This window comes from Phyllobates terribilis, unplaced genomic scaffold, assembly GCF_046119375.1.
Source record: "Phyllobates terribilis strain yellow unplaced genomic scaffold, ASM4611937v1 Scaffold_12__6_contigs__length_324123572, whole genome shotgun sequence".
Lineage (NCBI taxonomy): Eukaryota > Metazoa > Chordata > Amphibia > Anura > Dendrobatidae > Phyllobates > Phyllobates terribilis.
In genome coordinates, this window is record NW_027362772.1 from 16,085,062 (window position 1) to 16,100,175 (window position 15,114).

General features: G+C 55.5%; 1 protein-coding gene across 3 annotated transcripts in view; it reads right to left on the reverse strand.

Annotated features, from left to right (window-relative positions):
- Positions 1-283: 283 nt before the first annotated feature.
- Positions 284-15,114, reverse strand: part of LIN37 (lin-37 DREAM MuvB core complex component) — a 57,327-nt gene continuing 42,496 nt past the window's right edge. For all 3 annotated transcript variants that reach the window (XM_073655579.1, XM_073655581.1, XM_073655580.1), the window contains exons 6-10: positions 1,887-1,969; positions 1,659-1,810; positions 1,437-1,580; positions 928-1,001; positions 284-855 (exon numbers count right to left, since the gene is read on the reverse strand). In XM_073655579.1, the coding sequence (XP_073511680.1) occupies positions 774-855; positions 928-1,001; positions 1,437-1,580; positions 1,659-1,810; positions 1,887-1,969 (535 nt within the window). In that variant the 3' untranslated portion in view covers positions 284-773. The remainder of the gene's footprint in view (positions 856-927; positions 1,002-1,436; positions 1,581-1,658; positions 1,811-1,886; positions 1,970-15,114) is intronic.

Sequence of the window (15,114 nt, forward strand, 5' to 3'; positions counted from 1 at the left end):
CCCCACATTCAGTTTGTGACAGTAGAGCTCAGGATGTGAGGGTGGGCCGGGCCGTCCATAATAAAGGTGTATAAATACCGCCGCTCCGTGGTTAGAAATAAAGGGTTAATCACACCGGAGTCTTTTTCTTCTTGCCCATGAGGTATGGATCCAGAAAGGACGACTGCGCCCTCTGGTGGTGATCGCAGGAATGAAGGATATACTCCTTCCCTATACGTCCTGGTTATCCTGATCCACAACGTAGGAGAACTGCCGAGAAAGAAGCAATAACCGCAGACTCCAGGACGGTCGGATTCAATATTTTAATCACAGACGATACAAATAAGGTGAAAAACAATAAAGTGACACAAAACACAACTTCTAAACTTGAGAATACCCCTTTAAGGGGGTCGTCCATTCCCCTTCTTAATGACTCCAGTCTGCTGCGCTAAATAAAAAGACTGCCATCTCTACCTCCCCGGACCAGCGCCCCTCCTGGCGGCCTCGTCATATTACGTGACCGCCGCCAAATTCTCTATTCCGTCAGCGCAATAGAAAGTCCTCACTGAACAGAGAAGGGCTGACGATCTGATCAGCTGCAGCGGTCACCTGACTGGTGGGGAAGGGGACACTCAAGGTTTTGTGCAGCAGACTAGAATAGTTAAAAAAAAATCCAAAAGTCTCCAAACAAAATTGAGAGCTTCTACATCTGGCTGCAGCGGCTGCGTCCGGACCCCCGTCATCTCCTCCGATAATGGACCACCGGAGCCGCCTGTCAGCGGGGTGCTGCCGCGTCACTGCCGCTCGTACATCTCCTTCAGGATCTTCATGCTCTGGGCGTAGCGCTGCTGGTTTCGATAAGACCCTTCCTTCCACCTGTCGCAGACAGATAAAGTTTATTCTTCCTGAATACGGATGGAGCGTAGCGATGTTTCCGCCTCCTCTTACCTCTGCCGGATCTTCTTCCAGTGGTGCATATTTTGGTAGATGAGCGCCGTCATGCTGGGGGTCCCATCTTCGTTCTGAGACAGGAGGGGGGGATGTTAAATGGAGGCAGAAACGGATGGGATTGATGCCGCTATTCTGCGTCTCCTGCAGCCGCCACTAGAGGGAGCTCAGAGTTTATTATAAAGTCATCCATGTGCCGTGAGCTCCCCCTGCTGGCCGCCAATATATCCCGATAACTGCCACCAATACGCCTCTATTTTGCGGTGCTGCTCACTTTTGCGTCATGACCCCACCCCCCTGCTAAGCCGCGAGCATAACCAGCCCCCCAAAATAAAAAGTGCTTGTATGTTCTCCTAAATGGTACCAATGGGGCCCCCACTACCTACAAGTACAGGGCCCGAACCCTCCTTGGATGGAGTTGCTCTGTTCATTTCTATGTATGGAAACAATGGTGCCCCCTCCGTCCTGACGTGTGGTGTACGGACCACAGCCACACTGGCCGCACTCACCAATTCCATTATGGGGGGCACCTCTTGAAAGGGAAGGGGTGACGGTATCCTCAGGTTGATCGGTTCTCCGCTTTCTTTGACTGGGCAGGAGGATGGCGGCGGCATCTGGTAGATGTTCTGAGAGCTGCCGTTCACTACGTCGCCCTGAAGGTTTGAGAAAGGATCTGATAAATCTGAGGAAGTACTACAACTCCCAGCAGGGTGACCCCCTGCGGCCAGTACCTCCTCCGACGGCGGTGGAGTCGGCGGGGCCTCGGGGACTTTGCTTCCTGGAGAATTGCGGAGCCAGGCTCGGCACACAGGGTACAGCGGTGTGTCTTCTGAGAACTGCGCCAAATCCACGCTGCGGTCAAAGAGGCGAATGACGAACGTGTCTGCAAGAGAAGGAGAAAATAAAAGGATGTCATTATTTACCCTCACTCACCACCGGGGGCGCCCTTCCTGACTTACTGGTCTTGGGGAGTGTCGGTTCCGGGAATCCGTCCTCCTCTTTACGTTTCTTCCGGCGATGGTGAGAAGGGCGCACGGACGACCTGATGACCACAGGACAAAATAAACCATGAGGGGTTAATGCCGAGGGGCAACGACTGCCCACTATCCTGCTTCTGGATGGCACGGGAGGGGGCGCTGTGTGATAATTTGGTGGGTGTCACATTGCACGGCAGAACATCGCCCGCCACATGGATGCTGCTTGTCCTGACACCTTTCTTTTGCATATATAGATATAATTACACTGCTCAAAAAAATAAGGGGAACACTGAAATACCACATCCTAGATCTGAATGAATGAAATCTTCTCATTGAATACTTTGTTCTGTATAAAGTTGAATGTGCTGACAACAAAATCACACAAAAATCATCAATGGAAATCACATTTATTAACCAATGGAGGCCTGGATTTGGAGTCACCCCCAAAATTACAGTGGAAAAACACACTACAGGCTGATCCAACTTTGATGTAATGTCCTTAAAACAAGTCAAACTGAGGCTCAGTATTGTGTGTGGCCTCCACGTGCCTGTATGACCTCCCTACAACGCCTGGGCATGCTCCTGATGAGGCTCAGTATTGTGTGTGGCCTCCACGTGTCTGTATAACCTCCCTACAACGCCTGGGCATGCTCCTGATGAGGCTGAGTATTGTGTGTGGCCTCCACGTGCCTGTATGACCTCCCTACAACGCCTGGGCATGCTCCTGATGAGGCTCAGTATTGTGTGTGGCCTCCACGTGTCTGTATAACCTCCCTACAACGCCTGGGCATGCTCCTGATGAGGCTGAGTATTGTGTGTGGCCTCCACGTGTCTGTATAACCTCCCTACAATGCCTGGGCATGCTCCTGATGAGGCTCAGTATTGTGTGTGGCCTCCACGTGCCTGTATGACCTCCCTACAACGCCTGGGCATGCTCCTGATGAGGCTCAGTATTGTGTGTGGCCTCCACGTGCCTGTATGACCTCCCTACAATGCCTGGGCATGCTCCTGATGAGGCTGGGTATTGTGTGTGGCCTCCACGTGTCTGTATAACCTCCCTACAATGCCTGGGCATGCTCCTGATGAGGCTCAGTATTGTGTGTGGCCTCCACGTGCCTGTATGACCTCCCTACAACGCCTGGGCATGCTCCTGATGAGGCTGAGTATTGTGTGTGGCCTCCACGTGCCTGTATGACCTCCCTACAATGCCTGGGCATGCTCCTGATGAGGCTGAGTATTGTGTGTGGCCTCCACGTGCCTGTATGACCTCCCTACAATGCCTGGGCATGCTCCTGATGAGGCTGGGTATTGTGTGTGGCCTCCACGTGTCTGTATAACCTCCCTACAATGCCTGGGCATGCTCCTGATGAGGCTCAGTATTGTGTGTGGCCTCCACGTGCCTGTATGACCTCCCTACAACGCCTGGGCATGCTCCTGATGAGGCTGAGTATTGTGTGTGGCCTCCACGTGCCTGTATGACCTCCCTACAATGCCTGGGCATGCTCCTGATGAGGCTGAGTATTGTGTGTGGCCTCCACGTGTCTGTATAACCTCCCTACAATGCCTGGGCATGCTCCTGATGAGGCTCAGTATTGTGTGTGGCCTCCACGTGTCTGTATAACCTCCCTACAACGCCTGGGCATGCTCCTGATGAGGCTGAGTATTGTGTGTGGCCTCCACGTGTCTGTGTAACCTCCCTACAACGCCTGGGCATGCTCCTGATGAGGCTGAGTATTGTGTGTGGCCTCCACGTGCCTGTATGACCTCCCTACAATGCCTGGGCATGCTCCTGATGAGGCTGAGTATTGTGTGTGGCCTCCACGTGCCTGTATGACCTCCCTACAATGCCTGGGCATGCTCCTGATGAGGCTGAGTATTGTGTGTGGCCTCCACGTGTCTGTATAACCTCCCTACAATGCCTGGGCATGCTCCTGATGAGGCTCAGTATTGTGTGTGGCCTCCACGTGTCTGTATAACCTCCCTACAACGCCTGGGCATTCTCCTGATGAGGCTCAGTATTGTGTGTGGACTCCATGTGCCTGTATGACCTCCCTACAACGCCTGGGCATGCTCCTGATGAGGCTGAGTATTGTGTGTGGCCTCCATGTGCCTGTATGACCTCCCTACAACGCCTGGGCATGCTCCTGATGAGGCTGAGCATTGTGTGGCCTCCACGTGCCTGTATGACCTCCCTACAACGCCTGGGCATGCTCCTGATGAGGCTCAGTATTGTGTGTGGCCTCCACGTGCCTGTATGACCTCCCTACAACGCCTGGGCATGCTCCTGATGAGGGGGAGTATTGTGTTTGGCCTCCACGTGCCTGTATGACCTCCCTACAACGCCTGGACATGCTCCTGATGAGGCTGAGTATTGTGTGTGGCCTCCACGTGCCTGTATGACCTCCCTACAATGCCTGGGCATGCTCCTGATGAGGCTGAGTATTGTGTGTGGCCTCCACGTGTCTGTATAACCTCCCTACAATGCCTGGGCATGCTCCTGATGAGGCTCAGTATTGTGTGTGGCCTCCACGTGTCTGTATAACCTCCCTACAACGCCTGGGCATGCTCCTGATGAGGCTGAGTATTGTGTGTGGCCTCCACGTGTCTGTATAACCTCCCTACAACGCCTGGGCATGCTCCTGATGAGGCTGAGTATTGTGTGTGGCCTCCACGTGCCTGTATGACCTCCCTACAACGCCTGGGCATGCTCCTGATGAGGCTGAGCATTGTGTGGCCTCCACGTGCCTGTATGACCTCCCTACAACGCCTGGGCATGCTCCTGATGAGGCTCAGTATTGTGTGTGGCCTCCACGTGCCTGTATGACCTCCCTACAACGCCTGGGCATGCTCCTGATGAGGCTGAGTATTGTGTGTGGCCTCCACGTGCCTGTATGACCTCCCTACAACGCCTGGGCATGCTCCTGATGAGGCTCAGTATTGTGTGTGGCCTCCATGTGCCTGTATGACCTCCCTACAACGCCTGGGCATGCTCCTGATGAGGCTCAGTATTGTGTGTGGCCTCCAGGTGCCTGTATGACCTCCCTACAACGCCTGGGCATGCTCCTGATGAGGCTGAGTATTGTGTGTGGCCTCCACGTGCCTGTATGATCTCCCTACAACGCCTGGGCATGCTCCTGATGAGGCTCAGTATTGTGTGTGGCCTCCACGTGCCTGTATGATCTCCCTACAACGCCTGGGCATGCTCCTGATGAGGCTCAGTATTGTGTGTGGCCTCCACGTGCCTGTATGACCTCCCTACAATGCCTGGGCATGCTCCTGATGAGGCGCAGTATTGTGTGTGGCCTCCACGTGCCTGTATGACCTCCCTACAACGCCTGGGCATGCTCCTGATGAGGCTCAGTATTGTGTGTGGCCTCCACGTGCCTGTATGACCTCCCTGCAACGCCTGGGCATGCTCCTGATGAGGCTCAGTATTGTGTGTGGCCTCCACGTGCCTGTATGACCTCCCTACAACGCCTGGGCATGCTCCTGATGAGGCTCAGTATTGTGTGTGGCCTCCACGTGCCTGTATGACCTCCCTGCAACGCCTGGGCATGCTCCTGATGAGGCTCAGTATTGTGTGTGGCCTCCAAGTGCCTGTATGACCTCCCTACAACGCCTGGGCATGCTCCTGATGAGGCTGAGTATTGTGTGTGGCCTTCATGTGCCTGTATGACCTCCCTACAACGCCTGGGCATGCTCCTGATGAGGCTGAGTATTGTGTGTGGCCTCCACGTGCCTGTATGATCTACCTACAACGCCTGGGCATGCTCCTGATGAGGCTGAGTATTGTGTGTGGCCTCCATGTGCCTGTATGACCTCCCTACAACGCCTGGGCATGCTCCTGATGAGGCTGAGTATTGTGTGTGGCCTCCACGTGCCTGTATGATCTACCTACAACGCCTGGGCATGCTCCTGATGAGGCTCAGTATTGTGTGTGGCCTCCACGTGCCTGTATGATCTCCCTACAACGCCTGGGCATGCTCCTGATGAGGCTCAGTATTGTGTGTGGCCTCCACGTGCCTGTATGACCTCCCTACAACGCCTGGGCATGCTCCTGATGAGGCTCAGTATTGTGTGTGGCCTCCACGTGCCTGTATGACCTCTTTACAACGCCTGGGCATGCTCCTGATGAGGCTCAATATTGTGTGTGGCCTCCACGTGCCTGTATGACCTCTCTACAACGCCTGGGCATGCTCCTGATGAGGCTCAGTATTGTATGTGGCCTCCACGTGCCTGTATGATCTCCCTACAACGCCTGGGCATGCTCCTGATGAGGCTCAGTATTGTGTGTGGCCTCCACGTGCCTGTATGACCTCCCTACAACGCCTGGGCATGCTCCTGATGAGGCTGAGTATTGTGTGTGGCCTCCACGTGCCTGTATGACCTCCCTACAATGCCTGGGCATGCGCCTGATGAGGCTCAGTATTGTGTGTGGCCTCCACGTGCCTGTATGACCTCCCTACAACGCCTGGGCATGCTCCTGATGAGGCTCAGTATTGTGTGTGGCCTCCACGTGTCTGTATAACCTCCCTACAACGCCTGGGCATGCTCCTGATGAGGCTCAGTATTGTGTGTGGCCTCCATGTGCCTGTATGACCTCCCTACAACGCCTGGGCATGCTCCTGATGAGGCTGAGTATTGTGTGTGGCCTCCACGTGCCTGTATGACCTCCCTACAACGCCTGGGCATGCTCCTGATGAGGCTCAGTATTGTGTGTGGCCTCCACGTGCCTGTATGACCTCCCTACAACGCCTGGGCATGCTCCTGATGAGGGGGAGTATTGTGTTTGGCCTCCACGTGCCTGTATGACCTCCCTACAACGCCTGGACATGCTCCTGATGAGGCTCAGTATTGTGTGTGGCCTCCACGTGCCTGTATGACCTCCCTACAACGCCTGGGCATGCTCCTGATGAGGCTGAGTATTGTGTGTGGCCTCCACGTGCCTGTATGATCTACCTACAACGCCTGGGCATGCTCCTGATGAGGCTCAGTATTGTGTGTGGCCTCCACGTGCCTGTATGATCTCCCTACAACGCCTGGGCATGCTCCTGATGAGGCTCAGTATTGTGTGTGGCCTCCACGTGCCTGTATGACCTCCCTACAACGCCTGGGCATGCTCCTGATGAGGCTGAGTATTGTGTGTGGCCTCCACGTGTCTGTATAACCTCCCTACAATGCCTGGGCATGCTCCTGATGAGGCTCAGTATTGTGTGTGGCCTCCACGTGTCTGTATAACCTCCCTACAACGCCTGGGCATGCTCCTGATGAGGCTGAGTATTGTGTGTGGCCTCCACGTGTCTGTGTAACCTCCCTACAACGCCTGGGCATGCTCCTGATGAGGCTGAGTATTGTGTGTGGCCTCCACGTGCCTGTATGACCTCCCTACAATGCCTGGGCATGCTCCTGATGAGGCTGAGTATTGTGTGTGGCCTCCACGTGCCTGTATGACCTCCCTACAATGCCTGGGCATGCTCCTGATGAGGCTGAGTATTGTGTGTGGCCTCCACGTGTCTGTATAACCTCCCTACAATGCCTGGGCATGCTCCTGATGAGGCTCAGTATTGTGTGTGGCCTCCACGTGTCTGTATAACCTCCCTACAACGCCTGGGCATTCTCCTGATGAGGCTCAGTATTGTGTGTGGACTCCATGTGCCTGTATGACCTCCCTACAACGCCTGGGCATGCTCCTGATGAGGCTGAGTATTGTGTGTGGCCTCCATGTGCCTGTATGACCTCCCTACAACGCCTGGGCATGCTCCTGATGAGGCTGAGCATTGTGTGGCCTCCACGTGCCTGTATGACCTCCCTACAACGCCTGGGCATGCTCCTGATGAGGCTCAGTATTGTGTGTGGCCTCCACGTGCCTGTATGACCTCCCTACAACGCCTGGGCATGCTCCTGATGAGGGGGAGTATTGTGTTTGGCCTCCACGTGCCTGTATGACCTCCCTACAACGCCTGGACATGCTCCTGATGAGGCTGAGTATTGTGTGTGGCCTCCACGTGCCTGTATGACCTCCCTACAATGCCTGGGCATGCTCCTGATGAGGCTGAGTATTGTGTGTGGCCTCCACGTGTCTGTATAACCTCCCTACAATGCCTGGGCATGCTCCTGATGAGGCTCAGTATTGTGTGTGGCCTCCACGTGTCTGTATAACCTCCCTACAACGCCTGGGCATGCTCCTGATGAGGCTGAGTATTGTGTGTGGCCTCCACGTGTCTGTATAACCTCCCTACAACGCCTGGGCATGCTCCTGATGAGGCTGAGTATTGTGTGTGGCCTCCACGTGCCTGTATGACCTCCCTACAACGCCTGGGCATGCTCCTGATGAGGCTGAGCATTGTGTGGCCTCCACGTGCCTGTATGACCTCCCTACAACGCCTGGGCATGCTCCTGATGAGGCTCAGTATTGTGTGTGGCCTCCACGTGCCTGTATGACCTCCCTATAACGCCTGGGCATGCTCCTGATGAGGCTGAGTATTGTGTGTGGCCTCCACGTGCCTGTATGACCTCCCTACAACGCCTGGGCATGCTCCTGATGAGGCTCAGTATTGTGTGTGGCCTCCATGTGCCTGTATGACCTCCCTACAACGCCTGGGCATGCTCCTGATGAGGCTCAGTATTGTGTGTGGCCTCCAGGTGCCTGTATGACCTCCCTACAACGCCTGGGCATGCTCCTGATGAGGCTGAGTATTGTGTGTGGCCTCCACGTGCCTGTATGATCTCCCTACAACGCCTGGGCATGCTCCTGATGAGGCTCAGTATTGTGTGTGGCCTCCACGTGCCTGTATGATCTCCCTACAACGCCTGGGCATGCTCCTGATGAGGCTCAGTATTGTGTGTGGCCTCCACGTGCCTGTATGACCTCCCTACAATGCCTGGGCATGCTCCTGATGAGGCGCAGTATTGTGTGTGGCCTCCACGTGCCTGTATGACCTCCCTACAACGCCTGGGCATGCTCCTGATGAGGGGGAGTATTGTGTTTGGCCTCCACGTGCCTGTATGACCTCCCTACAACGCCTGGACATGCTCCTGATGAGGCTCAGTATTGTGTGTGGCCTCCACGTGCCTGTATGACCTCCCTACAACGCCTGGGCATGCTCCTGATGAGGCTGAGTATTGTGTGTGGCCTCCACGTGCCTGTATGATCTACCTACAACGCCTGGGCATGCTCCTGATGAGGCTCAGTATTGTGTGTGGCCTCCACGTGCCTGTATGATCTCCCTACAACGCCTGGGCATGCTCCTGATGAGGCTCAGTATTGTGTGTGGCCTCCACGTGCCTGTATGACCTCCCTACAACGCCTGGGCATGCTCCTGATGAGGCTGAGTATTGTGTGTGGCCTCCACGTGTCTGTATAACCTCCCTACAATGCCTGGGCATGCTCCTGATGAGGCTCAGTATTGTGTGTGGCCTCCACGTGTCTGTATAACCTCCCTACAACGCCTGGGCATGCTCCTGATGAGGCTGAGTATTGTGTGTGGCCTCCACGTGCCTGTATGATCTACCTACAACGCCTGGGCATGCTCCTGATGAGGCTCAGTATTGTGTGTGGCCTCCACGTGCCTGTATGATCTCCCTACAACGCCTGGGCATGCTCCTGATGAGGCTCAGTATTGTGTGTGGCCTCCACGTGCCTGTATGACCTCCCTACAACGCCTGGGCGTGCTCCTGATGAGGCTCAGTATTGTGTGTGGCCTCCACGTGCCTGTATGACCTCTTTACAACGCCTGGGCATGCTCCTGATGAGGCTCAATATTGTGTGTGGCCTCCACGTGCCTGTATGACCTCTCTACAACGCCTGGGCATGCTCCTGATGAGGCTCAGTATTGTATGTGGCCTCCACGTGCCTGTATGATCTCCCTACAACGCCTGGGCATGCTCCTGATGAGGCTCAGTATTGTGTGTGGCCTCCACGTGCCTGTATGACCTCCCTACAACGCCTGGGCATGCTCCTGATGAGGCTGAGTATTGTGTGTGGCCTCCACGTGCCTGTATGACCTCCCTACAATGCCTGGGCATGCGCCTGATGAGGCTCAGTATTGTGTGTGGCCTCCACGTGCCTGTATGACCTCCCTACAACGCCTGGGCATGCTCCTGATGAGGCTCAGTATTGTGTGTGGCCTCCACGTGTCCGTATAACCTCCCTACAACGCCTGGGCATGCTCCTGATGAGGCTCAGTATTGTGTGTGGCCTCCATGTGCCTGTATGACCTCCCTACAACGCCTGGGCATGCTCCTGATGAGGCTGAGTATTGTGTGTGGCCTCCACGTGCCTGTATGACCTCCCTACAACGCCTGGGCATGCTCCTGATGAGGCTCAGTATTGTGTGTGGCCTCCACGTGCCTGTATGACCTCCCTACAACGCCTGGGCATGCTCCTGATGAGGGGGAGTATTGTGTTTGGCCTCCACGTGCCTGTATGACCTCCCTACAACGCCTGGACATGCTCCTGATGAGGCTCAGTATTGTGTGTGGCCTCCACGTGCCTGTATGACCTCCCTACAACGCCTGGGCATGCTCCTGATGAGGCTGAGTATTGTGTGTGGCCTCCACGTGCCTGTATGATCTACCTACAACGCCTGGGCATGCTCCTGATGAGGCTCAGTATTGTGTGTGGCCTCCACGTGCCTGTATGATCTCCCTACAACGCCTGGGCATGCTCCTGATGAGGCTCAGTATTGTGTGTGGCCTCCACGTGCCTGTATGACCTCCCTACAACGCCTGGGCATGCTCCTGATGAGGCTCAGTATTGTGTGTGGCCTCCACGAGCCTGTATGACCTCTTTACAACGCCTGGGCATGCTCCTGATGAGGCTCAATATTGTGTGTGGCCTCCACGTGCCTGTATGACCTCTCTACAACGCCTGGGCATGCTCCTGATGAGGCTCAGTATTGTATGTGGCCTCCACGTGCCTGTATGATCTCCCTACAACGCCTGGGCATGCTCCTGATGAGGCTCAGTATTGTGTGTGGCCTCCACGTGCCTGTATGACCTCCCTACAACGCCTGGGCATGCTCCTGATGAGGCTGAGTATTGTGTGTGGCCTCCACGTGCCTGTATGACCTCCCTACAATGCCTGGGCATGCTCCTGATGAGGCTCAGTATTGTGTGTGGCCTCCACGTGCCTGTATGACCTCCCTACAACGCCTGGGCATGCTCCTGATGAGGCTCAGTATTGTGTGTGGCCTCCACGTGTCTGTATAACCTCCCTACAACGCCTGGGCATGCTCCTGATGAGGCTCAGTATTGTGTGTGGCCTCCATGTGCCTCTATGACCTCCCTACAACGCCTGGGCATGCTCCTGATGAGGCTGAGTATTGTGTGTGGCCTCCACGTGCCTGTATGACCTCCATACAACGCCTGGGCATGCTCCTGATGAGGCTCAGTATTGTGTGTGGCCTCCACGTGCCTGTATGACCTCCCTACAACGCCTGGGCATGCTCCTGATGAGGGGGAGTATTGTGTTTGGCCTCCACGTGCCTGTATGACCTCCCTACAACGCCTGGACATGCTCCTGATGAGGCTCAGTATTGTGTGTGGCCTCCACGTGCCTGTATGACCTCCCTACAACGCCTGGGCATGCTCCTGATGAGGCTGAGTATTGTGTGTGGCCTCCACGTGCCTGTATGACCTCCCTACAACGCCTGGACATGCTCCTGATGAGGCTCAGTATTGTGTGTGGCCTCCACGTGCCTGTATGATCTCCCTACAACGCCTGGGCATGCTCCTGATGAGGCTGAGTATTGTGTGTGGCCTCCACGTGCCTGTATGACCTCCCTACAACGCCTGGGCATGCTCCTGATGAGGCTGAGTATTGTGTGTGGCCTCCACGTGTCTGTATAACCTCCCTACAACGCCTGGGCATGCTCCTGATGAGGCTCAGAATTGTGTGTGGCCTCCATGTGCCTGTATGACCTCCCTACAACGCCTGGGCATGCTCCTGATGAGGCTGAGTATTGTGTGTGGCCTCCACGTGCCTGTATGACCTCCCTACAATGCCTGGGCATGCTCCTGATGAGGCTGAGTATTGTGTGTGGCCTCCACGTGCCTGTATGACCTCCCTACAACGCCTGGGCATGCTCCTGATGAGGCTGAGTATTGTGTGTGTGGCCTCCACGTGCCTGTATGACCTCCCTACAACGCCTGGGCATGCTCCTGATGAGGCTGAGTATTGTGTGTGGCCTCCACGTGCCTGTATGACCTCCCTACAACGCCTGGGCATGCTCCTGATGAGGCTGAGTAATGTGTGTGGCCTCCACGTGCCTGTATGACCTCCCTAAAACGCCTGGGCATGCTCCTGATGAGGCTCAGTATTGTGTGTGGCCTCCACGTGCCTGTATGACCTCCCTACAACGCCTGGGCATGCTCCTGATGAGGCTGAGTATTGTGTGTGGCCTCCACGTGCCTGTATGACCTCCCTACAACGCCTGGGCATGCTCCTGATGAGGCTCAGTATTGTGTGTGGCCTCCATGTGCCTGTATGACCTCCCTACAACGCCTGGGCATGCTCCTGATGAGGCTCAGTATTGTGTGTGGCCTCCATGTGCCTGTATGACCTCCCTACAACGCCTGGGCATGCTCCTGATGAGGCTCAGTATTGTGTGTGGCCTCCACGTGCCTGTATGATCTCCCTACAACGCCTGGGCATGCTCCTGATGAGGCTCAGTATTGTGTGTGGCCTCCATGTGCCTGTATGATCTCTCTACAACGCCTGGGCATGCTCCTGATGAGGCTCAGTATTGTGTGTGGCCTCCACGTGCCTGTATGATCTCCCTACAACGCCTGGGCATGCTCCTGATGAGGCTCAGTATTGTGTGTGGCCTCCACGTGCCTGTATGATCTCCCTACAACGCCTGGGCATGCTCCTGATGAGGCTGAGTATTGTGTGTGGCCTCCACGTGCCTGTATGATCTACCTACAACGCCTGGGCATGCTCCTGATGAGGCTGAGTATTGTGTGTGGCCTCCATGTGCCTGTATGACCTCCCTACAACGCCTGGGCATGCTCCTGATGAGGCTGAGTATTGTGTGTGGCCTCCACGTGCCTGTATGATCTACCTACAACGCCTGGGCATGCTCCTGATGAGGCTCAGTATTGTGTGTGGCCTCCACGTGCCTGTATGATCTCCCTACAACGCCTGGGCATGCTCCTGATGAGGCTCAGTATTGTGTGTGGCCTCCACGTGCCTGTATGACCTCCCTACAACGCCTGGGCATGCTCCTGATGAGGCTCAGTATTGTGTGTGGCCTCCACGTGCCTGTATGACCTCTTTACAACGCCTGGGCATGCTCCTGATGAGGCTCAATATTGTGTGTGGCCTCCACGTGCCTGTATGACCTCTCTACAACGCCTGGGCATGCTCCTGATGAGGCTCAGTATTGTATGTGGCCTCCACGTGCCTGTATGATCTCCCTACAACGCCTGGGCATGCTCCTGATGAGGCTCAGTATTGTGTGTGGCCTCCACGTGCCTGTATGACCTCCCTACAACGCCTGGGCATGCTCCTGATGAGGCTGAGTATTGTGTGTGGCCTCCACGTGCCTGTATGACCTCCCTACAATGCCTGGGCATGCTCCTGATGAGGCTCAGTATTGTGTGTGGCCTCCACGTGGCTGTATGACCTCCCTACAACGCCTGGGCATGCTCCTGATGAGGCTCAGTATTGTGTGTGGCCTCCACGTGTCTGTATAACTTCCCTACAACGCCTGGGCATGCTCCTGATGAGGCTCAGTATTGTGTGTGGCCTCCACGTGCCTGTATGATCTCCCTACAACGCCTGGGCATGCTCCTGATGAGGCTCAGTATTGTGTGTGGCCTCCACGTGCCTGTATGACCTCCCTACAACGTCTGGGCATGCTCCTGATGAGGCGCAGTATTGTGTGTGGCCTCCACGTGCCTGTATGACCTCCCTACAACGCCTGGGCATGCTCCTGATGAGGCTCAGTATTGTGTGTGGCCTCCACGTGCCTGTATGACCTCCCTGCAACGCCTGGGCATGCTCCTGATAAGGCTCAGTATTGTGTGTGGCCTCCAAGTGCCTGTATGACCTCCCTACAACGCCTGGGCATGCTCCTGATGAGGCTGAGTATTGTGTGTGGCCTCCATGTGCCTGTATGACCTCCCTACAACGCCTGGGCATGCTCCTGATGAGGCTGAGTATTGTGTGTGGCCTCCACGTGCCTGTATGACCTCCCTACAATGCCTGGGCATGCTCCTGATGAGGCTCAGTATTGTGTGTGGCCTCCAAGTGCCTGTATGACCTACCTACAACGCCTGGGCATGCTCCTGATGAGGCTGAGTATTGTGTGTGGCCTCCATGTGCCTGTATGACCTCCCTACAACGCCTGGGCATGCTCCTGATGAGGCTGAGTATTGTGTGTGGCCTCCACGTGCCTGTATGACCTCCCTACAATGCCTGGGCATGCTCCTGATGAGGCTCAGTATTGTGTGTGGCCTCCACGTGGCTGTATGACCTCCCTACAACGCCTGGGCATGCTCCTGATGAGGCTCAGTATTGTGTGTGGCCTCCACGTGTCTGTATAACTTCCCTACAACGCCTGGGCATGCTCCTGATGAGGCTCAGTATTGTGTGTGGCCTCCACGTGCCTGTATGATCTCCCTACAACGCCTGGGCATGCTCCTGATGAGGCTCAGTATTGTGTGTGGCCTCCACGTGCCTGTATGACCTCCCTACAACGTCTGGGCATGCTCCTGATGAGGCGCAGTATTGTGTGTGGCCTCCACGTGCCTGTATGACCTCCCTACAACGCCTGGGCATGCTCCTGATGAGGCTCAGTATTGTGTGTGGCCTCCACGTGCCTGTATGACCTCCCTGCAACGCCTGGGCATGCTCCTGATAAGGCTCAGTATTGTGTGTGGCCTCCAAGTGCCTGTATGACCTCCCTACAACGCCTGGGCATGCTCCTGATGAGGCTGAGTATTGTGTGTGGCCTCCATGTGCCTGTATGACCTCCCTACAACGCCTGGGCATGCTCCTGATGAGGCTGAGTATTGTGTGTGGCCTCCACGTGCCTGTATGATCTACCTACAACGCCTGGGCATGCTCCTGATGAGGCTGAGTATTGTGTGTGGCCTCCATGTGCCTGTATGACCTCCCTACAACGCCTGGGCATGCTCCTGATGAGGCTGAGTATTGTGTGTGGCCTCCACGTGCCTGTATGATCTACCTACAACGCCTGGGCAT